This window comes from Lonchura striata, chromosome 24 (assembly GCF_046129695.1).
Source record: "Lonchura striata isolate bLonStr1 chromosome 24, bLonStr1.mat, whole genome shotgun sequence".
In the NCBI taxonomy this organism is placed as follows: Eukaryota; Metazoa; Chordata; class Aves; order Passeriformes; family Estrildidae; genus Lonchura; species Lonchura striata.
The window spans coordinates 7,196,559-7,224,257 of NC_134626.1; the positions used below are offsets into that span (position 1 = coordinate 7,196,559).

At 49.6% G+C, this 27,699-nt stretch overlaps 1 protein-coding gene across 1 annotated transcript in view; it reads right to left on the bottom strand.

The window, feature by feature from the left end:
- IFFO2 (intermediate filament family orphan 2) overlaps positions 1 to 27,699 on the bottom strand; it is a 46,995-nt gene that overhangs the window by 14,689 nt on the left and 4,607 nt on the right. Inside the window, exons 2-3 of the mRNA XM_021533790.3 lie at positions 2,581 to 2,641; positions 2,135 to 2,230 (exon numbers count right to left, since the gene is read on the bottom strand). Of these exons, the coding sequence (XP_021389465.1) occupies positions 2,135 to 2,230; positions 2,581 to 2,641 (157 nt within the window). The remainder of the gene's footprint in view (positions 1 to 2,134; positions 2,231 to 2,580; positions 2,642 to 27,699) is intronic.

Consider the following 27,699-nt stretch of genomic DNA (forward strand, 5'->3'; position numbering starts at 1 on the left):
CGTGCCAACATTCTGCACTTCTCTCTTCTAAATATTTGCCCGGTGAGGTTCAAAACAAGCACTCCCAGTGCTTTCCTCGGGTTCCCTCATCCTTTAAAGCCTGCCCAGAGCACTTTCCCTGAGCCCAGGAGGATGTTTGCCTGCAGCAGCACCTCCCTCTCTGCACACACAGCAGCTCAGCTCCTGGCTGAATGAAGTCAGGCCCCAGCCTGAGCAGCCTCTCCCCTCCAGGCTCCAACCCAGCACGGCCACCCTTGATTAACCACCAGAAGGACACACAGCTAATTGCCAAATTTCCCATGAGCAGATCTAGAGGCCCTGAGAGAATGGATTTGACACCTGGGAGCGGGTTCTGCAGGTTTCTGTGAAGTCAGGAGAAGGCTGTCGTGTGCAAAAATTACAGAATAAATCAGCGTAACAGGGTTTATTCCTCAGACAAGTGGCTTCAGCACTACCTCAGACTTACTGAGAAAGGCACCTTAATGTTTACCTAGCTTATCTTTCCAGATACCTGCATGATCTCACTAGTAAATAAAAGAATTTTATCCAGGCAGGGCCTAAAAGATCCTCTGGCTTTGAAGAGAACTCAGTATCTAATCAGACATGAGGTAATTCCTGAGAAAACAAGACTATTTTTCCTTTTCTTTTTTTTTTCTTTTTTTTTCTTTTTTTTTTTAACCACGAGGTTGAACCAGCCCTGGAAGCAAAGCCAATACCTAAACCAGGATTCAAATTTTCAGAGTTCATTAAGGGAATGCTTATTCCTCCCTGTGAGGGTGTGAGGCCCTGGCAGAGGTGCCCAGAGCAGCTGGGGCTGCCCCTGGATCCCTGGCAGTGCCCAAGGCCAGGCTGGGCAGGGCTTGGAGCAGCCTGGGACAGGGGAAGGTGTCCCTGCCATGGCAGGGGTGGCACAGGATGATCTTTAAGCTCCTTCCAACCCAAACCAGTCCATGATTCCATACAACTTGTTCCTTTAGGAACAGGATTTTTTTGCATGACTCGAGGGAAAGTCCCCATGCCAGCAGCTCCTGGAGCTGCCCAGTGCTCAGAGCCTGCTCAGGGCAGTGCTCAGAGCAGTGCTCAGAGCCTGCTCCCAGTCTGGAACTGCTCAGAGCAGTGCTCAGAGCCTGCTCCCCAGTCTGGCACTGCTCAGACCAGTGCTCAGAGCCTGCTCCCAGTCTGGGACTGCTCAGGGCAGTGTTCAGAGCCTGCTCCCAGTCTGGGACTGCTCAGGGCACTGCTCCCCAGTCTGGCACTGCTCAGAGCCTGCTCCCCAGTCTGGGACTGCTCAGAGCCTGCTCCCCAGTCTGGGACTGCTCAGAGCCTGCTCCCAGTCTGGCACTGCTCAGAGCCTGCTCCCAGTCTGGGACTGCTCAGGGCAGTGCTCAGAGCCTGCTCCCAGTCTGGCACTGCTCAGAGCCTGCTCCCAGTCTGGGACTGCTCAGGGCACTGCTCAGAGCCTGCTCCCAGTCTGGCACTGCTCAGGGCAGTGCTCAGAGCCTGCTCCCCAGTCTGGCACTGCTCAGAGCCTGCTCCCAGTCTGGGACTGCTCAGAGCAGTGCTCAGAGCCTGCTCCCAGTCTGGCACTGCTCAGAGCCTGCTCCCAGTCTGGCACTGCTCAGGGCAGTGCTCAGAGCCTGCTCCCAGTCTGGGACTGCTCAGGGCACTGCTCAGAGCCTGCTCCCAGTCTGGGACTGCTCAGGGCACTGCTCAGAGCCTGCTCCCAGTCTGGGACTGCTCAGGGCACTGCTCAGAGCCTGCTCCCCAGTCTGGGACTGCTCAGGGCACTGCTCAGAGCCTGCTCCCAGTCTGGGACTGCTCAGAGCAGTGCTCAGAGCCTGCTCCCCAGTCTGGGACTTTTCCAACCCTTTTCTCCCAGATCCGAGGCTGCCCAGCAGCTGTGGGGAAGGGAGGGGAGGGCAGAGTCCTGGTTATGGGTAAGCAGCAGTTAATGCATCTCCACACAGACCAAACAGGAAGCAGGGAAGGGGGATCTGTCTGATGCATTAGATCCCAGCAGCCATCACTAATTACACAGCAGCACTCGCTAATTACACAGCAGCACTCCTAATCACCTGGCTGGGGACGAAGCCATGTGCAGGACACACACCCACAGAGGGCCCTCTGTACTTACATCACTCATCAGACCCTTAAAGACCACCAGCTCTGCTTTCAGCCTCTCAATCTTCTCATTCAGCTCCTCCTGGAGAGCTTCTGCTTCCTGGGCCTCCTGCAAGGAAAAACACCCTGGAGGTGAGAGGGGAGAGCCCACCAAGCTCCTCACCCAGCTGAGCAGGCTGCTTAAAAAGGGGGTTACAATGGAACTGAATTCTTTAGTGAAATTTAATTGTTACCCTCCGTTGTAAATTCCACTCCCTCCTCCCACTTTGTCACAAACTTTGTCACAAATTTCGTCATTTCCTGCTCCAGCTTCCCAGCATTAGCACTGTCCTCTACAGCAGCACAGCTGTTCTAGCCAGAAGGCAAATTTTTAATTCAAAGACAAATAAAATGCTGAGCAGCATGAGGAGAGGTGTAGAAAACCCCTGCACCATTCACTCCAAACTGCCCAAACCTCACCTCTCTCAAGGTTTCCACCATGGATTCCAGGCTCATCCTTCTCGTCAGCTCCTCCTCCCATCTGAAAGACAAGATGTGCAAATTGTTAATTACAGAGAAAAGTGGGTTTTCCCCTCAGGATCATTGTTAATTACTGAGAAAAGTGGGTTTTCCCCTCAGGATCACAAGTGCTCTGATGGCTGTGGGAGGATGACGGTTACTGGAAATGCAGAGCAGATGGTCTCCCTCAAACCAGAACAGGGAGTCTGTGAGGGAAGGAAAGCTGTCTCCACTTTTATTGGGATCAGCATTCCTCCTGCTCTCACACACAACAGAATGAGGGAATCACAGAGCTTTGGGCTGGGAGGGGCCTCGAAGATCCCATTCCAGGGATCCATCCCCTCAAAGATCACCTTCCACCATCCCAAGGTGTTCCAGCCTGGCCTTGGACACATCCAGGGATTCAGGGGCAGCCTCAGCACCCCTGGGCAGCCTGTGCCAGGCCCCACCCTCACAGAGAACAATTCCTTCCTCATTTCTAACCTAACCTTCCCCTCTTTCAGTTCATTTGATATTTGGCTGCAAATAAGGTGGGAAGTTTTCGGTCCAGAAACAATCAGGGAAGTTATGTCTTACAATCTTCCCAGTTCAGCCCGAGCAGTCCATACGTTTCTGTGCCTTCTGTATCCAAATCCTCACTCATCTCCATGTCCCAGTCACTTCCCAGCCCACAAACTGCCAGGAGAACACTCCAACAAGTCCCCGAGTGCTGGGGGTGGCAGGGAAGGAGATAGAGCTGAAATCGATTAATTAAAGCTCACACAGTGCCTGAGGTCATTAGTGGGGCTCTGAGCAGCCTGGTCTGTGGAAAGGAGTGAAACAAGATGACTTTAAGCTTGCTTCTAACCCAAATGGTTCTGGGATCCTACAATTATTTTTTTAAGTGTTAAAAAAAAAAAAATCTGGTTTTGAGCAATGAAATCCTTTACAGCAAACCCAGAATTTGACAGCATTAACTGGAAAGATACTGGAAGAATGCTGATATACATCCATAGGCATGGACAGGGTTTGAGCTTGGCAGGAGAGGGAAAGCCAAGTGTGTGCCCCTCTCTGAACAGGCACCAGTGCCACCCCAGACCTGCCTGTCTGTTGGGACAACAGGAATTACCCTCCTGGAAAAGAAACTTGGGATACGACAAATCAAAAGTCACCCCATGTGAACAGACTCTCCATGTGCCATCACAATCACAACCATTTCTGTTGGTACTTCCACACTTCTCTGAGTTCAGCTGGAACTGTGAGGCCAGAAATCCACGGAATCAAAGAAAACAGTGGTTAAATCCACCAAATTGCACAGATTCAGCCTGTTTTCCAAGGCACAGAGCAGGTGGGGAGGGATGGCTGGGTTCAGGATGACCCCGTGGGGGCTGATTTGATGGGCACAGCAGCACTGTGCCCCTGGCACAGCTCTGCCTTCAGCGGGCACAGTCCATCCCACCTGGAAGGAGCAGAGGGGATGTTTGGGCAGGGAAGGGCACATTCCCATCCCAGCCACTCGTCCCTGCTGCTGGGGGGCAGGAACACCCAGCACAGCAGCCTGGGAGAGCTGCAATTGTGCAGGAGGACTTGTTGTGCATCTTTTTACCAGCATCGACTCACTGCCAAGCAGAGGAAAATATTTAGGTTGGAATTTGCATTTGTCACTAAACGTTGCAGCTCGGGTTTCCATGCCCTGGGTGGGTTTTGTACTAATTACATGTGCATTGCTATAAAAATAGCAACTTTGCCTTTCACATTCTAGTATCAGAGGCAGGAAGGTGAAATTAATTAAAGCAGGCAATTATATTGGCAATCTGTGAGCTGCTTCTCCTGTTACAGGGCAATCATCCCTCCTGCCTCTGCTGCCAGTGGTGGATGGGAGTTGAGCAAACACTGCAAAAATTGATCTGCTGCTTCTCAAGGTTTGAACTCTTGGGAGAGGGATCCTGGCTGCATCCAGCCCTCCAGCTGAATTATTGCCTCCTCACCGTGCCTTCTGCAGAGGGAGGGAGGTGTTTTTGGAGAACGTCATCTGTGTGTTTTCCCTGACTCTGCCAAAAGCCAGGAGAGAGGATTCGAGTTCCTCCCCAGCAGGCCCGCCACGGCAGCTGCCAGAATTACACATCCCAAATCTGCTCAGACCAACCTTCCTCGTCCTGCAGGGATCCCAGGAGCCTCCATTTCTTTGCTTTTTGCAGAGATTTACAGCCCTAATTCCTGCCCAGCAAACCCAAACCCTCTCTTCAGGAGAGGGGGAAAAGGCACCACCTTCCACACACCCTCCCAGTCCCTGTGTTTCTCTTAATTATAGCAACAATAAAACCATCAGGTGATTTTTAATCAGTTCTAACCAGTTTTTGACCAGATTTTTTTAAAGTTCCTGCCTGACTGAAGGGAATTTTCACAGGTCTGGCAAGGAGGGTCCTGCTAACCATTAATATCAAATTCTTAACCCCAGAGCACATTCCTCCCACCCACCACCAAGCTGATTAACCTCATTTACCAGCTCAAAATGCCAATCTTACTTTCCCCTCACACTTCAACCTTGGGAGAATATTCACAGTGAAGAGAGGAAGGAGCCAGGCAGGAAGGAAAGGGATGACAATGGAGAGCAGGATTAATTGTGCATCTCAACTTCCAGGGAGGTGAGACAAGAAGATTGCTCATTCTGTCATCACCCTGTGCTTGCTGCAGCACACCTGACTTTAAAGGGACCTTGGCAGCTGTGCTGCTGCACATTCCCAAAATCCAGGAGTCAGGGCACTGAGAGGATGCTAATTATGGCTCTGCTGCCTTTATTATTCACCACACTCCAATATTCTCATGGTCATTCATATTAATCAGTATTTCTCTCCTCAGTTACCATCTGAGGTCAGAGGAACCTTCCACAAACTGTAATCCCAGCAGGCTGTGGATGCCCTCTGCTCTCTGGCAGACAGGACGGGGGATGCAGCCCAAAATACCCACAGAAGGGCCGACAGCTTCAGGAGCTGCCTCCATCCCCGGGGAGAGGAAAGCACCCGGGAAGAAGCAGCTCTGCACAGCAGCAGCTCCCTGATCCCTGAGGGTCCCTTCCAGGCCAGGAGATCCCACGATCCTACAGTTCTGCAATACCCAAAAGGGAAATGGCTGGAAAACCAGCAGCCTTCCCACTGCAGCAGGATATGAACTGCTGCTGCTCCCCAAACACACTTTATTTCTTGGCTCACATGCAGCAACTGCAATGCTTTCCAGCTGCATCCAAAAATCCTGTTTCTGACTCAGAAGCATTGCCATCCAAAGCTCCCAGACTTTGGGGCTTTTAATTACATTTTTAGTTATTTCTTCTAAAAAAAGATCAGCAACATGAATTTGTTCATGCCTAAGCCAGGCTTTTTTTTTTTTCCCCTTCTTTCCCACCTTCCAAGGACGTGTCAGTTCCATCCACCCGCAAATAAAGGGCAAGCCTGACTTTTCTGAAGCCCTTTTTTCCCCAGCTGTGACACATCACATTCCCACATTCCAGGGCCATTCTGTCATTCCTTCGGGCCGGCCCAGCCCTGCCTCAGGTCCGAGAGGAGAACAAAGGCCACACGCGGCTCTCTGGAAGGATACCGGGCAAACAAAGCAGCGGAGCTCCGAGCAGAGCTGGGGAGAGCTGAGAGCTGAGCTCGGCTCCCTCGGAGTTCGGGAGAGCATCCCCAGCTCCCGAGGAGACACGGAGACACCTCGGGATCGCAGCCCAAAAAAGGCACTCCTGGGGCTGCAGCCTCAGCCCTGGAACTGCACCGAGCCCTCGGGCTCGGGCTTTTCTGGTTTCCAGGTTCTCTGCTGCTTCAGTGGGTGCGTCTGGGCTTTACATTATGGGGTGCTGAGCTCTGCACGGAGCAGAGACCAAACAATTCCTGCTCCAGCTGGGACCAAGGACAAATGACCCAAATCTCAGCCCAGGAGCACAAACACCGTGGGCTGGAGAGAGGAAAACAAGGATGGGACAGCCCGGGCTGGAGCTGGAATGGGACAATGAACTCCAAGGGGCCAACGGAGCAGAACTGACCCAAGTGGGAGACCCCTGAGCGGCTGTCCATTTTGGTTCCTCTTAGGTGCATTTTGGGGCCATTTTGGTTCCTCTTGGGTTCATTTTGGGGCCATTTTGGTTCATTTTAGGTGTATTTTGGGACCATTTTGGTTCCTCTTGGGTTCATTTTGGTTCATCTTGGGTTCATTTTGGGGCCATTTTTGTTCATCTTGAAATCATTTTGTGTCCATTTTGGTTCATTTTAGGTGCATTTTGGGACCATTTTGGTTCCTCTTGGGTTCATTTTGGACCATTTTGGGTCCATCTTGGGTTCATTTTGGAGCCATTTTGGTTCATTATAGGTTCATTTTGTGACCAATTTTGTTCATCTTGCGTTTATTTTGGAACCTTTTGGTTCATCTTGAATTCATTTTGTGGCCATTTTGGTTCATCTTGGGTTCATTTTGGGGCCATTTTGGTTCATTTTGTGACCATTTTGGTTCCTCTTGGGTTCATTTTGGGACCATTTTGGTTCATTTTAGGTTCATTTTGGGTTCATTTTGGGACCATTTTGGTTCATTTTGTGACCATTTTGGTTCATCTTGGGCTCATTTTGATTCATCTTGGGTTCACTTTGGGACCATTTTGGGACCATCTTGGGTTCATTTTGGGACCATTTTGGTTCATCTTGGGTTCATTTTGTGACCATTTTGGGTTCATTTTGGTTCATTTTGGGACCATTTGGGTTCATTTTGGGTGCAGCCCTGGCTGGGCTCTTGTGCTGCCCAAGGTGGATCAGCTGAGGAGATCCTTTAATAAATCCCTGCTTTATTCTTTGGCTCTGTCCAGTCTCTGTTCTAGCTCAGCCTTCCCAAGGCATCAGCAATCCCTTCAACCCCCTCCCAAGGAATGGGATCCTCTTCCTTTCTCCTGTCCCAGTCCCACATCCAGCTCAGGAACACAGAGCAGGGAAGGGCAGCAGATTCACAAAAACCCCTTTGGAACAGCAAGTCAGTTCTAGACAAGTTTGCCTTGCCGAAAGCTGTTCAATAATTGTGTTTTGGAGGGATTTTAGATGTCTGGTTTGATTTAACCAACAAACAACGTGCTCACAGAAGGCACCAGGTACAAACATGCTGGGTTAAGAATGTTTTTGCTCAAGGCAGAAAGGCACAAACAGAGCAGCTGATCATTAATGATGCCTGACGGTATCAACTGGATTATTCTTTCATTAAAAATATCCCTCCCTCAAGGGATAAAACACTCATCAAGTCATACTTAATGACAAAGTATTTATTCCATAAGCAAAACTCTTCAGGAAGAGCCTTTTTTGTAGGGTGGTGGAGGGAAGAAAACCTCCAAAAAGAACAACAGAAGGTCTGAGCACCTCCCGTGGGGAAGGGAAAGGGAAAGGGAAAGGGAAAGGGAAAGGGAAAGGGAAAGGGAAAGGGAAAGGGAACGGGAAAGGGAAAGGGAAAGGGAAAGGGAAAGGGAAAGGGAAAGGGAAAGGGAAAGGGAAAGGGAAAGGGAAAGGGAAAGGGAAAGGGAAAGGGAAAGGAAAGGAAAGGAAAGGAAAGGAAAGGAAAGGAAAGGAAAGGAAAGGAAAGGAAAGGAAAGGAAAGGAAAGGAAAGGAAAGGAAAGGAAAGGAAAGGAAAGGAAAGGAAAGGAAAGGAAAGGAAATACTCCAGAGCTATCAGGTTTAAGTCCACAATAGGAAACTGAAGCACTGGTTTGAGCAGTACCCATAAATGCTCATGGAGACAGGAGCTAACAATTCCCAAAGACACAAACAGCCAGAGGAGGCAGCACAGCAGGGAACAGAACCATTGCCTTTCCCTGCAGCAGCCCAGCGTGGCACCAGCCCTGCCCTCCTGCGGGGCAGGAGCATTCCCCTGGCACAGCCCAGCTGCCAGGGACGCACCCAGCACCGAGCCCCCGGGGCCGTGCCCCGTCCCAGCACCAGCCTCGCGCTCCCACCCTCCTCCCCGCGGGGCTGGGCTGCTCCAGCGCCCACGCGGCGCCCACGGGAGCCCTGAGCACCAGGCCATGGCTGTGCTGGCACCACGCGGCACCCACGGGAGCCCTGAGCACCAGGCCATGGCTGTGCTGGCACCACACGGCACCCACGGGAGCCCTGAGCACCAGGCCATGCCCACACAAGGCCATGTCTGCAGTGGCACCATGTGACACTCAGTAGAGCCCACACTGGCACCCTGTGACCCACACTGCACCCTGTGACCCACACTGCACCCTGTGACCCACACTGGCACTGTGTGACCCACACTGGCACTGTGTGACCCACACTGCACCCTGTGACCCACACTGCACCCTGTGACCCACACTGGCACCCTGTGACCCACACTGGCACTGTGTGACCCACACTGGCACCCTGTGACCCACGCTGGCACTGTGTGACCCACGCTGGCACTGTGTGACCCACACTGGCACCCTGTGACCCACACTGGCACTGTGTGACCCACACTGCACCCTGTGACCCACACTGGCACCCTGTGACCCACACTGCACCCTGTGACCCACGCTGGCACCCTGTGACCCCACGCCACGCTGGGCACATCCCTGCCCACACAAAGGGATCCATGCTCTAATCCTGCAATCAGCCAGGGCAGGAATCTGGGCAGGGTTTGGCTCTTTGGGCACAGCTTTGGCTCTTTGGGCACAGCTTTGGCTCTTTGGGCACAGCTTTGGCTCCTTGGGCACAGCTTTGGCTCTTTGGGCACAGCTTTGGCTCTTTGGGCAGGGTTTGGCTCTTTGGGCAGGGTTTGGCTCTTTGGGCAGGGTTTGGCTCCTTGGGCAGGGTTTGGCTCTTTGGGCAGGGTTTGGCTCTTTGGGCAGGGTTTGGCTCTTTGGGCACAGCTTTGGCTCTTTGGGCACAGCTTTGGCTCCTTGGGCACAGCTTTGGCTCTTTGGGCACAGCTTTGGCTCTTTGGGATGGGAAAGGATTGTGTTCCAGACCTTCCACACAGATTCAGGGAAGCCCTCACGACACCAAACTCTGCTGCAGTGCCAGGCCCAATGACGCATTCTGTCAGCCATGGGAAGAGCCACCCCCTCCCCAAACCATTCCTGGGGCTGGAAGGGAGTTTGGGACTGTAAACACAAACAGCTCCAGCAGCTCAAAAGGTCTGAGCCATGCAAGATGGATTTCATTTTTAAACTTCTTTACTTTTCACGGAACTCCAGAGTGGTTTGTGTTGGAAGGAGCTTAGAGATCCCATTCCACCCCTGGCATGGGCAGGGACACCTTCCACTAGCCCAGGGTGCTCCAAGCCCCATCCAGCCTGGCCTTGGACACTTCCAGGCACAGGGCAACCACAAACTCCTGGGTCTTGTTAAATAAAACAAGAGACAAAAAAAAAAAAAAAAAAAAAAAAAAAAAAAAAAAAAAATCCACCACACACAAAAAACCCCAAAACAAAACAACTCCAAAAAACCAAAACAAACCAACCCAAAACAAATGAACAATTCACCACTCTCTCTGATTTTGGAATCCTTACTGAAGAGATCATTTTCCTTCCAGTCTTCATTTTGCACTAAATTACTAAATTAGACATAAAATTGCATCAACCAATTAGATTCTTCACAATTGCTACCTCTGTTTAAATGAGCATTTTTAAGATGCTGTGCAACGCAGGGATTCCTCCTGATTATCCCAAGCGTTGATCATGTTGATCCCACATGCCCAGCCTCATTGAGGCAAATTAAATGTTACTTGATGGGCTCCATGGAAAGCAGATTAATTTAATGGGAAGGGCTGATTCCATTAGAGCCTGGCTGGAGCAGAGGATGCAGCACTGAGTGAAATTGTGTTTCTGCCTGTTGCAACACCCTCTCCACAGAAGCTCTTTTGCCAAAAACCATTCCAGCATCAAAATTCCCGAACATCAGAGCCACGGGGGAGTTTATCCCTGAGTTTGTTGTGAGACATCAAATCTCTGCAGAGCAAAACTTCCCAAACATCAGAGCCACGGGGGAGTTTATCCCTGAGTTTGTTGTGAGACATCAAATCTCTGCAGAGCAGAACCTGCCCCCTTTGCCCTGCTCCTGCTGGGTGTTTCCCCACAAAGGAGAGGTTTAATATTAAAGCCTTATTCTAGACCTGGGCTCTACTTAAAGCAGTAAGGAGACCTTTGAACAGCAATGCCTTGTGAAGAAAATTGCTAAAAGGAGTTACTCTGCAGGAAAATATTGCCTAATTACAGCCCCTGATTACACCCAGCGAGGAAGATGCTCCAGCCTGTTAGTGGAACCACAATAAAACCATCTGCAGGTTCCTTTGTGTCTCCTCGCTGCCCACACGGGCTGTTCAAACAAAACCCAGGTTTAATGACACCACAGGTCAACAACATCAAGTAAAAGCAGCAGCTGTGCCTGCATTCCTTCAGAGGGAAAATTATGGGGCTCTAACAGAGCAGGAGGGACCTGTGACACCCTGCAGGGCTCCGAGTCACTGCTCCTGTGTGACTTATCCCTGCCACCCCACTGCTCTGGGAGGGTGCCGGAGCTCACCCTGGGTCAGGGGTTCCATGTGGTGGAAAAGTCTCTCCTCCCACCCGAGCTTCCAAAGAAAGGCTCAGCAGTCTCTGTTGTTGGTCTCAAGGCAGTTTATTGCAAGTTATCTCAAAGATTTTCTCCTCGGGCTGCTGTGGTTTGCTCCCAGCTCAGGCAGAGGCACACACACACCCTGACATCCTCTCTGACCCCGACTGCTTCTTCTCTCCCACCCAGGGCTGCTGCTGTCTTTTATATGTACATTACGTGTGACATGTTCACAGTTTTCCCCAATGCCTATTACCTATATTAAATGGTGCTTTTCCATCTTTTATATGGTACATTACGTGTTACATGGTTACAGTTTTCCCAATGCCTATTACCTATATTAAATGGTGCTTTTCTATCTTTTATATGTACATTACGTGTTACATGGTTACAGTTTTCCCAATGCCTATTACCTATATTAAATGGTGATTTTCTATCTTTTATATGGGACATTACGTGTAACATGGTTACAGTTTTCCCCAATGCCTATTACCTATATTAAATGGTGCTTTTCTATCTTTTATATGGGACATTACGTGTAACATGGTTACAGTTTTTCCCAATGCCTATTACCTATATTAAATGGTGATTTTCTACTCTAAACCAATCTGTGAGTGCCAACATCACCAAGAACATGGAGGTGAGGAAGAAGAAAGAGGGAGGACAGGACTGGCCTACATTCCTCCTTTTTAAAACCTCTGACTCCCATGTACAAAACCAAAACCCCCTGTACAGCACTCAAAAATTCTTCCCTCCACTTTGTGACTACTGCAACTATAATATCTAAACTTTTGTGACTTCTTTTTCTTCCTGCAAGGTTGGTAAATCATTCCATGGCCCAAACTCAAAATCACAGCTGTTTCCAGCTGCCTCCCAGGGTCTCAAATGCTTCTGACCTGGGCCCGGAACCTCCAAAAATGTCTGAGGGACATTTTGGGTTCCGACAGGAGGGCACTGCTGAAGCTGCCTTCTGAACCTCGGGCAAGCTCAGGATCCCTCTCGTTGTCCCTGCCCAGCCCCTTGCACAGAATTGCATTCCCAGGGACATGAGCAGCTCCACAGAACAGGCCCAGCACGGCGGATGAGGCTGCTCTGAGGGGTTCTCGGTGTGTTCCACACAAGGGAGGAAAGATCCCCTAACAGATCCCCTGGCCTTGCACTGACTGCTGATTGTGGATTTGAGGCTTTTTTCTGTCTCACACCCAGCCAAGTGAAAGAAAATCTCATCACTGTCCTGGTTTCAAACCATTCCACAGGAGAATCAGAACTTCTGCATAGAAGTCTGGAAAGACAAGCTTTGTACAGCTCAGCTTCTTTCTGCTGCCCTTCTTTCTTTCCCTTCCCTAATCCCATTGCTTATTCTCCTAGAGAGAAAGATCAGGCTGAAGGTAACAGAACCCAGCCTGATTATCACTGATGTGCCCATTCCACAGCTAATAAATGATTTTAAACACTGTTTACTAGGTTAAACCCATGAGGATTGTCCAAAACCACAACTCCCACCCACAATGGCCAGGAGTGCACTCTCCTGAAGAGAACCTGACCATGGAAATTAATTCCTTCCCAAAGTTTCATGGAAGCTCACAGCATCTATCCACTGCAGCCTGGCCCTTCTGCTGCTCCTGAGCTCAAGAAATCAGAGCTGTTCCAGAGCAGTTACATCCCGAGGAGCAAAACCACAAAAGGCCTCTGCCTGTGCAGTCTTTATAAATAAAGTATCCACACTCAAGAAATTGGAGTGTAATTAAAAGTACATTTTATCACACCTCCCACCGTTGTGCCATGGCAGGAACACACTGTTTCCTGCAGAGAAAGGATTTGGGGTTAGTCATCAACTGCTCTGGCTGATAAGACACCACCAGGTGTGCAGAAAGGCTTAGGCTGTAATTTGTGATGTGATAAGGGACACAGAACGGAGACAGAATGTGAACTCAACTCTGCTCTCTGTCTCTTCCTCTGCACATTTGTGCCCAACCTCTCCCAGCACTGAGCCACAAGAAATTACAGACCCAGCTGGATTTCACAGGATTGCATTTCCCAGAATCCCAGGATGGTTTGGGCTGGGAGGGACCTTAGAGCTGACCCAGTTCCAATCCCTTTGCCATGGGCAGGGACACCTTCCACTATCCCAGGCTGCCCCAAGCCCCGTTCAACCCAGCCTTGGACACTTCCAGGGATCAGGAATCCTCAGCTTCTCTGGGAACCTGTGCCAGGGCCTCACAGGGAATGACTTTTCCCCTCTGTTTTACCCCTGGCAGGCTGCAGGCAGAGCCAAAGCTGGTTTTATTTTCCCTCTGCACCAGCAACTTAAATTCATTTCTCACTCCTGTCAAAACCTTGCTGACAGTGTTTACAGCCCTGAACAAATGCACGGCTCTTAAGCACAAACAAATCATTCTGCAGTGGGGATCTGCTGCAGTTTTTGACAGCTGAAATGCAGGTTTTGGGGAGGCAGAGCTGCCAGGGAAGGGGAGAGGGATTTATCCAGCTCTGCCTCCCATTCCCAGCCATTTCCTGTGACTACAGCAACCCAGAACTGTTCCCAGCAAAAGAACCTGGTGGGAAACAACAGCCTGGGAAAGGTCTGCAGGGCTGAGCCTTTGCTTTGGGGGAGAGGGAGATCCCTGGGAAATCATGGAAAAGCAGGCAGGAGAACAAGGACAAACAAGTACACAATCAGAAAAACATCAATGGGAACACTGGACAAAAATGTCAGTGGGGAAGGGGAAAATGTGCAGCACAGAGAAGAGGAACCTCTCCAAAGCCAGATACCCCTAGGAAGTGGGAAAAACTGGGGGGAATATGATGATGAACTTTAAAATTCCAATTTCTGAGACTGGCCCTCGTTTCTTTGAGGCAGCTTTGGAGCCACCAGAGACACCCCAGGGACACGTGAGCTGCCAAAGAACTGAATTAGCCAGTTATATTTTCCCTTTCTCTATAGAGACTTTTGTTAACAGCAAAAAGCAAATTTAAACTGGGCACATCCTGGTTTTAATTTGGGATGGCATTTCCAAGGATTCCCCTGAGACTCTGAGGGGTCTCAGGGTGCTGCTGGGAACTCATGGACTGGCACAAATGGAACAAAGGGAAGGGAAAATGGTTTGGGTTGATGACACTTTAAAGACCCTGTTATTCCAACCCCTGCATGGAAGGGAGAGGGGAAATTCCACAGAACTCAACTAGAAGTGGGAAGAAATCTCGTTTTTCCAGAGCTCCAGCAGTCTCTGTACCACACTGGGTTTTAGCTCCACTCTGATCAAACTGTTTTCTCCCCAAGAGCAGCTCCACACTGCTCCCTGCACATTACCAACTCCTTATCTGCCGTGCCACTGAGGGATGCAGGGAATGTTCTCCAGGCCTGGGAGGACAATGCTGGGCACAGCTCAGGGAACAGCCCCACAGAAGCTCACACTCCTGTACAAGTGTTGTCACAACTGCAGATAAAGTAATTACTCTGACTCCTTTGGAAACAGGTAATCTGAAAAGCACAGGATTACATTGCTGGGAGTGCTGCTGGCTACAGTTAATTATCAAAGCCTCAATTCCCATGGAAGGGAACCTCCAGCAAACAGAGCACTACAAACCCCCTGCATTAACAGCCCCTCGTGAGCACACATTTATTTACATTTCTTTTACAGCTCCGCCTGTTGACAAGCTGCAATTTCATGGGATTTGGCGTGGTGTGCATTCAGGTGTTTCGTCCCAGCACAGACACAGGCAAATATCAAAAACTGCTGGGAAAATTCAGCTGAATAAACTCAATGATGACCATGATCTTTGAAGAAAATAATACCAAAACACAGCAGCAGATGCTTTAGAATCATTCAGGCTGCAGAAGATCCTGGACTCCTACAAAACTTCAGCAAAGGGCAGAGAACAGAGATGCTGAGCCTGAAGAAAGCACTGATTGAAGTCAATTTTTTTGAACTTCCCACAGAAGTCCCAAATGCAATTATTCTCTTCTCCTGAGAAAGAGCTCTGTGTTTCTCTCCCCACCTATGGCATGCAGGGGTTAAATTTCATTATGAGCGTTGGGCAGCCCCAAACAAACCAGAAGCAGAGGTTGGACACCTTGAAGTAATTTTTTTTGCCAAGCTTGCAAGAGCAGGGCAGGAAGAAGAAGCCCATCCAGTGCTTTTAAATCCCATTTCACTCACATGATGCCTTGGGATGGCTGCCTAGGACAGAGGCCAGACAAGATTAAGAGAATAAAAGTATTTATTAAAGGCCTTCAGTAGGTACCTCTTGGGCAGTCAGGAGCCTCCGAGGCTACACCCAAGATGGACAATGGGCACGAGTTTTTCAGACAATTATAAATTCAGTATATTTGCATATCAGGGCTTCATGCTCCAATTCCAGCTTCAGGTAATGAAGTCTTTTACCCTCAGTTTGCTGCCCCCCAACTCATTGTGGTTATACTTTTCAGGGCCTGAGGCTGGAGGGAGTCCTTGAGTTTCAGGCCCAGAGGAATTGTTGTGTCTGAATAGAACAGGAGAACAGCAGCCGACAGGCTGTGGAGCTTCACAGTTCCACACCAAAGCAGTACAGGATCTGAGAAATGGAAAAGCTAAATCCTCAGGGATCAAACGGCCCGGACTAGTCACCATCTCCATTTATTCTGGTGCAAGTGCCAATCTGTAAAGGTGTAGGGAAGGTGCAGAGCAGCTCCAGAGGGGCCGGGCAGACAAAGGGGAGGAAGCCAGGCTGAAATTCCGCCCTGTGATCCCTTTGGCCAGCTCAGCCCATCATTACTGACCAGCACAGCAAATTGGAGCAGCTTTGTTTGTTTGTTTGTTGGTTTACAGGGGAGTGGGAAGGGGAGGCTGTGCCCGAGTCACGGGATAATCCCTGCAAAATCCAGCCGTTGCTTGGGGAAACTTGGAAATTGCCTCGTGCTCCTCGGTTATTCAAATGTAAAAAACCAGCAGGAGATAGGCACTGGCATGCCTGGACCAAGTTTAATAGAAAAAAATTTGAAATAAAAAAATCGAATTAAAATATTACAAAAATTTTATCCCAGCCTTCGAAAGTCTTAATAATTTGCTAAGATGCAGGATTTGCCCACATGAGGACTCCATGCCCTGCAACCTTGGTGTTAAGCAAATATTTGTAGTAAATAAAAGCTCTTTGCAAGCTGCCCTCAAACGTGACTTGGAGCTCCCTGCACTAGAAATGTGACCGGCCTCGATGTCCTGAGGTTTCCAAAGCAGGGGTCCCACCCTGTTTCTCCTCTCCCCACCTCCAACTCTTTTTCCTTCACCTCCCCTTCAGAACGTGAATCTTAGGGTAACATAAAATACCCAGTAACAAATCCCACAGGTCCTGAAGGCATTACCAGAGCCAGGAGGTTTTGGCAGGACTCACTTCAGAGGCCAAGCACCCCAAGAGCCTCAAATAAAATCCAGAACACAAGACTTGAGTTGATTTTCAAGGCTCTCCCTCAACTCTTTAAGAAGCATGAGAAGAACCCATATTTTTCCACATATACCTGTATTTCTCCTTCTCTCACCTGTCCTTCTTTTACCCTGAATTCTCAGTTCTTTTTTCTGGTTTGGGCTTTTTTTTAATCCCCAGAATGCAGGAGACTTCCAGAGCTGATAAAAGCATTATTATGGAGGAGGGATCTCGAGCAGGAGCACAAAGAATGAGAGAAACAAAACCCACAACAAACCAGGTTTGAAACCCTAATCGAGGACTCTCTGTAACAAAGCAGAATAATTCCACACAGCTCCAGCCTGGCAGCCGCTCTCAGGAGGTGACATAAGAACATGCTCTAATATACAGCATCACCCTTTTAAAAATACATTTGTGTTTTTATGGTGCTCAGGACATTTCCTTTGTCATTTCTCACCTCCTACTGCCGCCGAGGCCTCTCAGCAGCAGCAGAGACTTGGCCAAAGCTCTGGCAGCTCAGACGAGGAGTTCCAGGAGGGATTTAAGGCCATAATAAGATCTAAGCTGTTGGAAAGTCCAGGCAAACTTCTGTGGCATGTTTTTCCTTTCTCTCCCCTATAAACAGCTCATGAAAGCTGCCCTGGAGGCTGCCAAGTGAACACAGGGCATTATCTCAGCTGCTGCACATGACTCCAGGGATGATTCCTCCATCACAGCTCCGAGGAGTTGTCCACCAGGCCTGGGACTACAGGAAAGCTTTCCCATGTAGGGTGAGGATTATTTTATTTCACAACTGCCTCGTGACTTCAGGGCAGTCTGGTGGAGAGGGAAATGTGGCTGTTGGAGTGGTGCTGTGGGTCTCCTGCTCTCCAGAGGGAACAGGGACTCCCTGGCACTGGAATTGCATCGAGGGGAGTCCCAGGTGAGCCAGGACAGGTCTCAGTGTGACCCCGAGAGCAAACCAGGGCTGTCCCCCTGACTCCCAGAGTGGAAATCCATCCCAGTTAGGGAGGCTGACAGCCTTCCTGAAGGATTGCTCTCAGGGAACACCAGCCTGAAAGAAAGGAAACAAATCCCTGGGATGGCACAAACCCACCAGGGACAGCACCACTTCCATCACCTGCAGTCAAACAGCAGCATGTGAATATAGTAAAAAAGGGCATCCCTGGCTCAGGGAAGAAGTGATGATGTCTGGCTCCAGATCAGAAGGCTGAAGGATCTGCTTTATTAAAACTATACTTTATTACATTAATATACTATTTAAAGAGAGACTGTCTTATTCTACATACATACTTCTTACTTACCTACCAACTAACTGTCAACTAACAAACTGGTGACTCTGCTGAGAGCCCGAGCCACAGCTGGATCCATTGGGCACTGACCCCAAGCAACTTCCCCAGAATCCAACCCAGCCATCAGTGCAGGTGAACAATCTCCAACCACATTCCACATGGGGAGAACAAAGAGCAGAGATAAAGATTGTTTTCTCTTCTTCTCTCTGTGCTTCTCCTGAGAGACAGAATTATGTCTCTCTGCCCAGAAAATGTGAATGCCACACGTGAACCCAGGGATGTTCCCATCTCCTCTCACCCCAGCACTTGGGTAAATCACCCGTTTTTGGGAAAAGCTGATCCATCCTCTAAAGCAGCACAGAACTGAGCAATTAAATGTGCACGGGCTGAGCTCAGCTCTCAGGATGGAACCTGCACAAGGCTCAGAGCAGTGGTGCTGAACATCCTCTCTCATAAAAGGCCTTTATTTACTTTCTGATTCCCTGAGTAAATGCTGTCTATAAATAGCCCTCCCTGCCCAGGCTGCTGTTATCTCCTCAGTCACTGGGAAAGGCCCTGATAAGACCAAGTGATAATAGATCAGGATTACCCTTCTGTGGAAAGGAACCTGCAGGAATTCATTACTGCACGATTTCCATTCCCCTTTGCAGCTCTTCAGCCTGAAGCAGCAAAAATAATGGAGTGCCCATACCCTCCTCACCTTGTCTTTGGGTTTATCTCCCTCTTCCACCACATCCTTTAAGAACCAGCCTCAAAACAGAGCCAAATTCAAAACCGAGAGCTCGGCTCACCCTAATCTCTGTCCCAGCCCTAAATACTTTTACTGAACCTACTAAAGAACAAAGAAAAAAAATGAGATAAAGCTTATCTGCTTTCAGGAGTCAGAAAGACAGGTGGAATACACACCTAGGGCACAGCAAAGCCTCCCAGCACTGCCCTACACATCCATTATCTCTGTGTGAAGAGCTTTATGACCTTTGTAAAAGTAAGTATATTTAAGCGCAGCTTTTATGTGCAGTGTGGAGGTTCTGACCTCAGAAGAAATAAACTTTTCTTCAAGGGCTCCGCTGCCACTGGAGGGAATGCACAGGACTCCTACAGTGCTCCTATGGATCCATTATCTACGTTTCCAGAGTTTTATTGCCTTTGAAAATGTAAATATATTGAAGGGTAGCTTTCATGTGCAGTCTCAGGGTTGTAAGAACATGAGGATTAACCAAGGGAAGAAATAAAAAGCTCTTCAAGGGCTCCGAAGACACTTGAGGAACACACAACACTCCTAAGAGTGCCCCTATGGATCCACTCCCTTATCTGCATTTGAAGAGTTTGATTACCTTTGAAAATGTAAATATATTTTCTGTGCCGTGCCAAGATTGTAGCAACACAAATGTTAACAGAGGGTAAGAAATAAACTGTTCTTCAAGGGCTCCGATGGCCCTTGAGGAACACCCAGCACCCTCCAGTGCCCCATGGATCCATTCCCAGATCTGCATGGGAAGAGTTTTACTGCCCTCACAAAGGTAAAGATATTTAATGTGCAGTGCCACAATTGTAACCACACAAATGTTAACAGAGGGTAAGAAACAAACTGTTCTTCAGGGGCTGCAGAGACACCTGAACACACAACAGGAACAGAATGTACCCCCTGCTCAGGCTGCTTTCATCACCTCTGGCACAGCAGGCAGATTGATAAAATTCAGGGTTTCCAGTCAATTACCATTAATCCACAGCACTCTGCCACTGAGAGGGAAGCAAATGAATAAAGGTGACAGCAGGGTATAAAATTCAAGATGAGGCATTTTTAAATATTTGTATAAAGGCAGAACAGTCTTCAATTCAGACAAATGGAACAGTTGCTTTTGCTGCCTCAGTTGCACAGATTTCCAAGAACTGGAGTTGTTTAGTACTTGAATTTTTAGCAGCGGGGGGCATAAACAGCCAGGGCAGGGGCAGCCCTGGGGTATTTGTAGAAGGGAGGGGATGCACAGCAGCAGAGTTCCAGTACAGACTTGGTTTTCATGGAAAACCAAACTGGTTTGGGTTGGAAAGAGCCTGAAGCTGATCCAGTGTCACCCCTGCCGTGGCAGGGACACCTTTCCCTATCCCATGTTGCTCCAGCCTGGCCTTGGGCACTGCCAGGGATGCAGGGGCAGCCACAGCTGCTCTGGGCACCTGTGCCAGGGCCTGCCACCCTCACAGGGAAGGATTCCTTCCCAAAATCCATCTAAAGTGTCCCTCTTTTAGTTTAAAATCATTCCCCCTTGTCCTGTCTCTCCATCCTTTATAAATTATCCCTTTCCTTATTTCCTGCAGCTCCCCCAGGCACGGGAAGGCCACAATTAGGTCACTCCAGAGCTTCTCCAGGATGAACAATCCCAATTGTCCAGCCTTTCCCCACTGTGACAGGCCAGGGAACAGGGCTGGAGTGACTGAGGCAGTGACCTCATTCCCCTGCCTTCCAGTGCCCCACAATTACAGGAGAATGGAGCTGAGTCATGGACCCAACCCCCCCAAACCACAGCTCCCCCAGGGAACAAATCCCTGCCCACAGCCCCGGAGCTGAATCTCACTGGGAATTTCAGGGGAGAAAGATCCAACTGGAATTAATGCTCCACTGAAGGCTGGGAAAAGGAAAAGGCTCTGCCTTTGGAAACAGGGAACAGCCCTTTTAGGGCTGAAACAAACCCAGAGCAGCTCAGTGCTGCGCCCACAGCCCCACACGAGGCTCCCACCCTCCCCTCCATTAAATAAGAAGTGGGAAAACAGTGAATTCCTTCCAGCCACCGAAAGTGAGCAGGGAAGAGCCTGCCTGCATCACACATCCATGGAGAGAGGGATCCCCTGCCTGTTGGAATCTGAGGTGTTGATGATTCTGAGGTTGTAGAAAGTCTCTGTCTGTCAGCCCCCTGCCAAAGCAGAAGCCAGAATTGGTCTGTGCTGGTTTCCAGGTTGTTTATTCTGTTTGTCTCTCACATGTTCTGCTGTCCTGCCCAGCTCTGTCCTGCAGGGCAGCGTGTGGGGCTCTGCCCTCAGTGGGATGTGACAAACATTCAATACCAGAAACTCCCTGGGCTGCATTTACAAGAACGTGCCAATATCTGTCACCCACGTTGGACAGTGTGTCCCCAGCCTGAACCAACAGAAAAATGCCAACACCACAGTGAGACATGGAGGGCATGAAGAAGGAGAAAAAGGACAAGGCACACCCAATTTCCTCCAGCTTGTCCCCTTTGGACCCTAATCTAGAATCCTAAAATTTTACTTTTGCACCCGTGCCACACTTAATTATTACTGATATCAAACACTCAGAGCTGGTAATTCATCCTGTGAGATTGAAAACTCTTTTCCATGGGCAGAGATCACAGCCAGTGTCTCTGGGGGCTCTGTCCAGGGGGTTCCTGACCCCTGCCAGGGTCCCAGGGCAGCCAGAGGGAAGCTCTGCATTCCCACACCTGCCCCCAGGGGAAACCCCAAAAATCCCCAAAGGGAACCCCCAAGGCAGTGTTGGTAATTGCAAGATGTTTACAAGAAGGGTGTTGTTCCTAATTAACCAACAGTGTAAAAAGTAATGATTAAAGACCAATCAAGTTCACCTTTATGGTAGCTCTCACTAAAAGAATGTGTGGTTTCTAATAAACTCAACATTTTACCTTGTGAGCCTTTGAACCTGTCTATCCCTTTATTCAGCCATGCTCGATACAATAACAGGAGAGGAGGGGAGGGAGGAAAAGGGTTTCTGTGCAGCTCTGCCCGTGCTCCAGAGGGGAGCCAGCATTCCCAGGGTGACTTTGTCCCTGAGCAGGGGAAGCTGCTCTGCTGCTGCCAGCAGCTCTGGGCCAGGCCGGGAATACAGATTAGCAGGAACGCATTTTCCAGGGCATTAAGGAATTTTTAACTGCTCTGAGCTCCCCGTTTCTCCCTTGCTCAAAAGAAAATAATGAAAAAGAGAGGGGGAAAAAATTAAAAAGCAAGTGTTTTAAAAATTGCAAAAAGAGCCAAAGGTGAGGTGATTCTGGCATAGTCATCTGGGTGAAAAATTTGATTTAAAAAGATGGGAAAATATTCCAGACTGCCCAATGCTTCAGCATATGGTGAATGCCTTATGGAAGAGAGGGAAATAAAGAAATATTTTCTGCCTGAGAGAGGGGGAATTTCTTGCAGCAGTTTTAACGACAGCAGCTGCTTGAAGTATTAAATACTGATATTAATACATCCCCACTGCAATTCAGTATTAATGCACCCCCTGCCATTTTATGGAATCCGGTAAATTTACAGCAGTCCCTGGTTTTCTCTTTAACCAGAATTGACTCATCAGGGTCAAATTCTGTGACTGAACTGACACAGGCCTGCTCAATTTAAATTCTGTGCTCTGTGTCAGAGGGAGCTTCATTTAAGAAAAATAAAGAAAAATGGCATAGTTGTATTTTCTCCCCTCAGAGCCAAATTTTACCTGTAAGAACGCACAGGCAGAGGGACACTTTCAGTGGAATGACAGATTTGGAATCAGTCCTGAGGCAGGATCCCTTTGATCTCGGGCTCCAGCCTGAGTCACTCACTGAAGGCAAGGGGGATGCAGCCCTGCTGTAAATCATCACTTCCTTCAGCACTCCCTGGCTGCATGAGCCACTGCAAATTACCAACTTCCCTTGCCCACATGAAGGGGAGCAAGTTAATTCCTCCTCTTTTTAGTCCGGGATCTTGGAGCTGTCAGGTTTTCCAGCACTCTTCCAGGTGCTGATGTCTGTGCACACACAGCAAATAAAGCCAGGCACCCCTGAGTGCCCACAGGCACCAACACAGAGCTTTGGATGAAGCTCACCTGCTCCCAAACCCTCAAGAGTGGGGAATTCTAAATGGTTTGTCCATAAAGACAAGAAATTTGGGAAGATACACGGAACTGAGGTGCGGGCTGCAACACCAAGCCCTGTTTTTTACTAGATTTCAGTGCAAATTCAGAACAAACCCCCTGAAATGAGCATCAGCTTGAAGATTAAACCCAGCAGCAGTGCAAGGCTCTGGTCACACACACGGAAATGCCATCTCAAAGCAAGGAACGGTGCTGCTTCCAGGCAGAAAAAGCCAAAAAAGGGACACCTGAAGCTGTCCCCAGCCAGAAGGAGCAGCCCAGGCACAAAGGCTGATATGACCTGGTGAGCCCCAGACTCCCCTCGGGAAGGGATCCAAATTACCCACGTTTTGGGGAAGTGGGACACAGGGAGCCAGAGGAGTCACGTGGAGAGGAGAGATGGACGCAGGGACAAAGGGCTGCAGGGACTCTCGGCTGTGATTTCAGCGGTGACGGGCGCTGGCCCGGGTCCCTAACGAGCTGGACACTCGTTAGCGGGCACGGAGCTGCATTCTCTGCCAGCCCTCCCCTCCTGCAGGAGGCCAGAGCCACAGCTGATGTCATTTCTGCACATGGAGCAGCAGCACTCACTGCAGGGGCACGGGAGAGGCTCCCAGGCCTTCGGAACCACGGCCGAGAATTTAATATTTAAATTTTTCATTTTTGAAACGAAGCACGTTGGTAATCCAGCGGTGGTAAAAACGTGTGCCACTTCCTGCCACAGCGCTGGAGAAAGTCGGGGAATCTTTCCCAAGTTTCCTGAAGTCACCTCTGGTGAATCACCTGAGCTTTCTCCAGGTTTAATTTGAAGCAGGATGATCTGATAAGGAGCTGACCAGAAGAGTTCCTGAACGAGGTGATACCAGGGATTAGGAAACACCAGACAAGTTCTTTATTTCTTTGGCATCAAAACCAGATCCACTGTCCTACACGATCCCTTCAGCCAAAGCATCCCCAGGTGCCACATCCACACGTTTTCTGAACATTCCCATGGGTGGTGACTCCACCACTGCCCTGGGCAGCCTCTGCCAGTGCTTTGGGAGCCTTTCCATGAGGAAATTTTCCCTATATCCAATCCAAAGCTCTCCTGGTGCCTCACAAAGCCATCTCCTCTCCTGTCACTGCTCCCTGGGAGAAGAGACCGACCCAAATTAAGGCATTTTTGACAATATATTTGAAATTCAAGAAGCTCTCGGTGTGCCCAGGCTATTGCCCTACTGCAATAACATTTTTGTCCCTTATTCCAAATTTATCATGAAGCGCAGGCAAATTCCTTCCCTTCAGATGTAAGAGTGGGAGGTTCAAGGTTAGAAATGTGAGAAAAACACACCCAGCTGTGGCTGCCCCTGGATCCTGGCAGTGCCCAAGGCCAGGCTGGACAGGGCTGGGAGCAGCCTGGGACAGGGAAAGGTGTCCTGCCAGGGCAGAGGGTTGGAACTGGATCTTTAAGAGCCCTTCAACCCAAACCACCCTGTGATTCCATGATCTCCCTGCTTCCCAAGCCAGATCAGTCTCATGCCATTTCTTATCTTTTATTGCCTTTTATTATCACTTCTCACTAATCCCTTCAAGGTTCTTGGAGCAAGGTAATTTTTTATAGGAAGCGGTCACAAGGCTATGCAGGAGTTTCAGCCACTCTGAACAGTGCATACACAGACACTGTTAAGCTTTTAAACTTCAAAAAACCTGGAAGAAATCTCTTCTTTTCTGGTACAAACAAACAAACAAACAAAAAAAGAGCTGTTTTTTAAAAAAATGTTTTTAAAAAAATCTGGTTTTAAAAAGAGCTGGTTTTAAACACCAAGATGGAGATTTAGAATCAGAATACCCCAAAGTTAGAAGGGACCCACAGGGCCCCTACAGGAGCAAAAAACAACATCCTGTGAGTATTTCTAGCGCAGAAAAAAGCAAACTTAGAGAAAAGCAGATGCAGGAAACCACCCCGAGAGCTGGCAGAGCAGCAGCACAAAGAAGCAGCTGCTGAGCTGGAGGTGGCTGCAGAGCCTTCCTGGGCCCCAGGGGCAGCTCTGCTCCAAAGCCCCACGAGAAGAGCTGGAAATCACTGCTCATCACGGGCTCCTGTGTGTGCTTCCACCTCAGCCCACACCGCAGCATCTGGGGACATTCTTGGGGTTTAAGAGCTGAGGTATGGGAGGGGTTTGCTCCCAGACCCACTCGGTGCTGAAAATCACAGGAGGAATCCAAATTCTAAATACAAACACAGTCCCGTGGTTCTCCTGCAGCAGGGGAAGCTTCTCGTGGAGAAACACAGAGAAGTTTTTTCTCTAAAACTCCAACCACAACAGGAAGTGGGGGGTTTTTCCCCACTTAGTTTATCAACAAGTTCATTATTTTCATTCTAATTTAAAAATAAAGTTCAGAACAACAACAGCTCATTCAAGTCAGTCATAACATACTCAGCCCTCCTATTACAAACCAGCTGAAGGCACACACAGAGATTTCTTTGTCTATTAAATATTCCAAGCACAACCCCACTGTGGAGCACTGCTAGAAATCAGGATCAAAGAGAAGCACCCTCCTCTCCTCACAAGCCTTCTCCTGCATCCCTACAACCCACAAGTCCCAGTTTCCAGCTGTATCGTGAGGAAAAAAATAAATAAACCTGAGATTTGTGAGAGATACCCGTGTGTACCCTAAACGTGTGTCTCTGCAGCAGCACTTTAGAAAGAAAGATGGAATTATTTAAGGAAATATTACTCTTATGGTGCTTCATTTGCACAGCTCCAAGCAGTGCCACTTTCTACCCAGCAATTACAACTCGGTATTTGTGCCACACAGCCAAGGTTTTTTCACATCAGGCAATTTTATCCCTTTTCCACAGGGAAAACTGACGTTCTCCCAGGCCAGGGAAAAAGGGGCTTTTCAAGCCTGAATCTCAGGTTTCACCAGAGCCAGCATTTAATATCAAACTTCACATCTTGTAAGAGGCAGCCAAAAATCCCCCAGACCAGGGATTTTCCACTACTCGGGAAGCAGTGGAAAATCCGTAATTTCTGTGAAAAGCCACATTGAAAAACAATTATCCCTCTAAAACAGAAAAAGAAAAGCAGGAATAGCAGAATTAAAGAGGTGGCTTTCCACAGAGATTGTTCCTGCCAGCCCTGTGACCAATCGAGGCAGGGACAGGTCTGCCACGCTGGTTACATTCCTCCAGGGGGATGAAAAAATTATTTGTTTTTGATTGGGTCTATGCAGAACATTTGCATCTTGTTACTGCTGATATTTTAGCCTTAAAAGTTCTCAGACATTCCTCCAGGGCTTATCTTAAGCACGTTTTTATTAAGTTCCCTTCTCTAAAAAAAACAAGCTCCAGTGAGTTTTGACGCGCGCTGCCTTTGACAATGATAATCTTTGTCCTTCCCAGCTGCAGCAAATTTAAGATAATCTCTTTTCCAAGTGGACTTTATTAATCTTCCCAGTGAAATACCATCCTGAGGTAAAACAATTATTTCCAGTTCAACTCTTAGTACCAGCTAAGCCCGTGCTGGAAGAGACAACCAACATCTGGCAGACTCAATATCTGCAGCAATTAAGAGTAATCGTGGAACCAGAAATACACAAATGTGTGCAGGGGCTGGGCCCTGGGACAGCCGGGGAGGGAATGGCTGCAGCAGCACTGCAGCCAGCCAGTGACCAGCTGGGCACAGCAGGGACACTGGCACTGCCACTGGGGCACTGCCACTGGCACAGCCACAACAGCACTGCCACTGGCACAGCAGGACTGCCACTGTCACAGCCACAGCACTGCCACTGCCACAACAGCACTGCCACTGGCACAGCAGCACTGCAGCCAGCCAGTCACCAGCTGGGCACAGCAGGGACACTATCACTGTCACAGCCACAGCACTGCCACTGTCACAGCCACAGCAGCACTGCCACTGGCACAGCCACAGCACTGCCATTGGCACAGCAGCACTGCAGCCAGCCAGTGACCAGCTGGGCTGGCACAGCAGGGACACTGCCACTGGCACTGTCACAACAGCACTGCCACTGGCACAGCAGCACTGCAGCCAGCCAGTCACCAGCTGGGCTGGCACACCAGGGGCACTGCCACTGTCACTGTCACAGCGGCACTGTCACAGCAGCATTGCCACTGTCACAGTAGTACTGTCACAGTCATAGCAGTATTGTCACTGCCACTGCCACAGTGGTACAGCTGCTGTCACACCTGCACTGCCACTGTCACCGTCCCAGCAGTACTGTCACTGTCAAACCTGCACTGCTGCTGTCATCACCACCACTGCTGCTGTCACAGCTGACCGGCCACAGTCACAGGGGCACTGCTGCTGGCACAGGAGCACTGACACTGTCACCCCTGCACTGACACTGTCACTGTCACAGCACTACAACCACTGTCACACTTGCACTGCTGCTGTCCCTGTCACAGCAGTACAGCCACTGCCACACCTGCACTGATGCTGTCACTGTCACACCTGCACCGCCCCTGTCACACCTGCACCACCCCTGTCCCTGTCACACCTGCACCGTCCCTGTCACACCTGCACCGCCCGTCACTGTCACACCTGCACTGTCCCTGTCACACCTGCACCGCCCCTGTCCCTGTCACACCTGCACCACCCCTGTCACACCTGCACCGCCCCTGTCACACCTGCACTGTCCCTGTCACACCTGCACCACCCGTCACTGTCACACCTGCACCGCCCCTGTCACTGTCACACCTGCACCGCCCCTGTCACACCTGCACCACCTCTGTCCCTGTCACACCTGCACCGCCCGTCACTGTCACACCTGCACTGTCCCTGTCACACCTGCACCGCCCCTGTCCCTGTCACACCTGCACTGTCCCTGTCACACCTGCACCACCTCTGTCCCTGTCACACCTGCACCGCCCGTCACTGTCACACCTGCACCGTCCCTGTCACACCTGCACCGTCCCTGTCACACCTGCACCGCCCCTGTCCCTGTCACACCTGCACCGCCCATCACTGTCACACCTGCACCGCCCATCACTGTCACACCTGCACTGTCC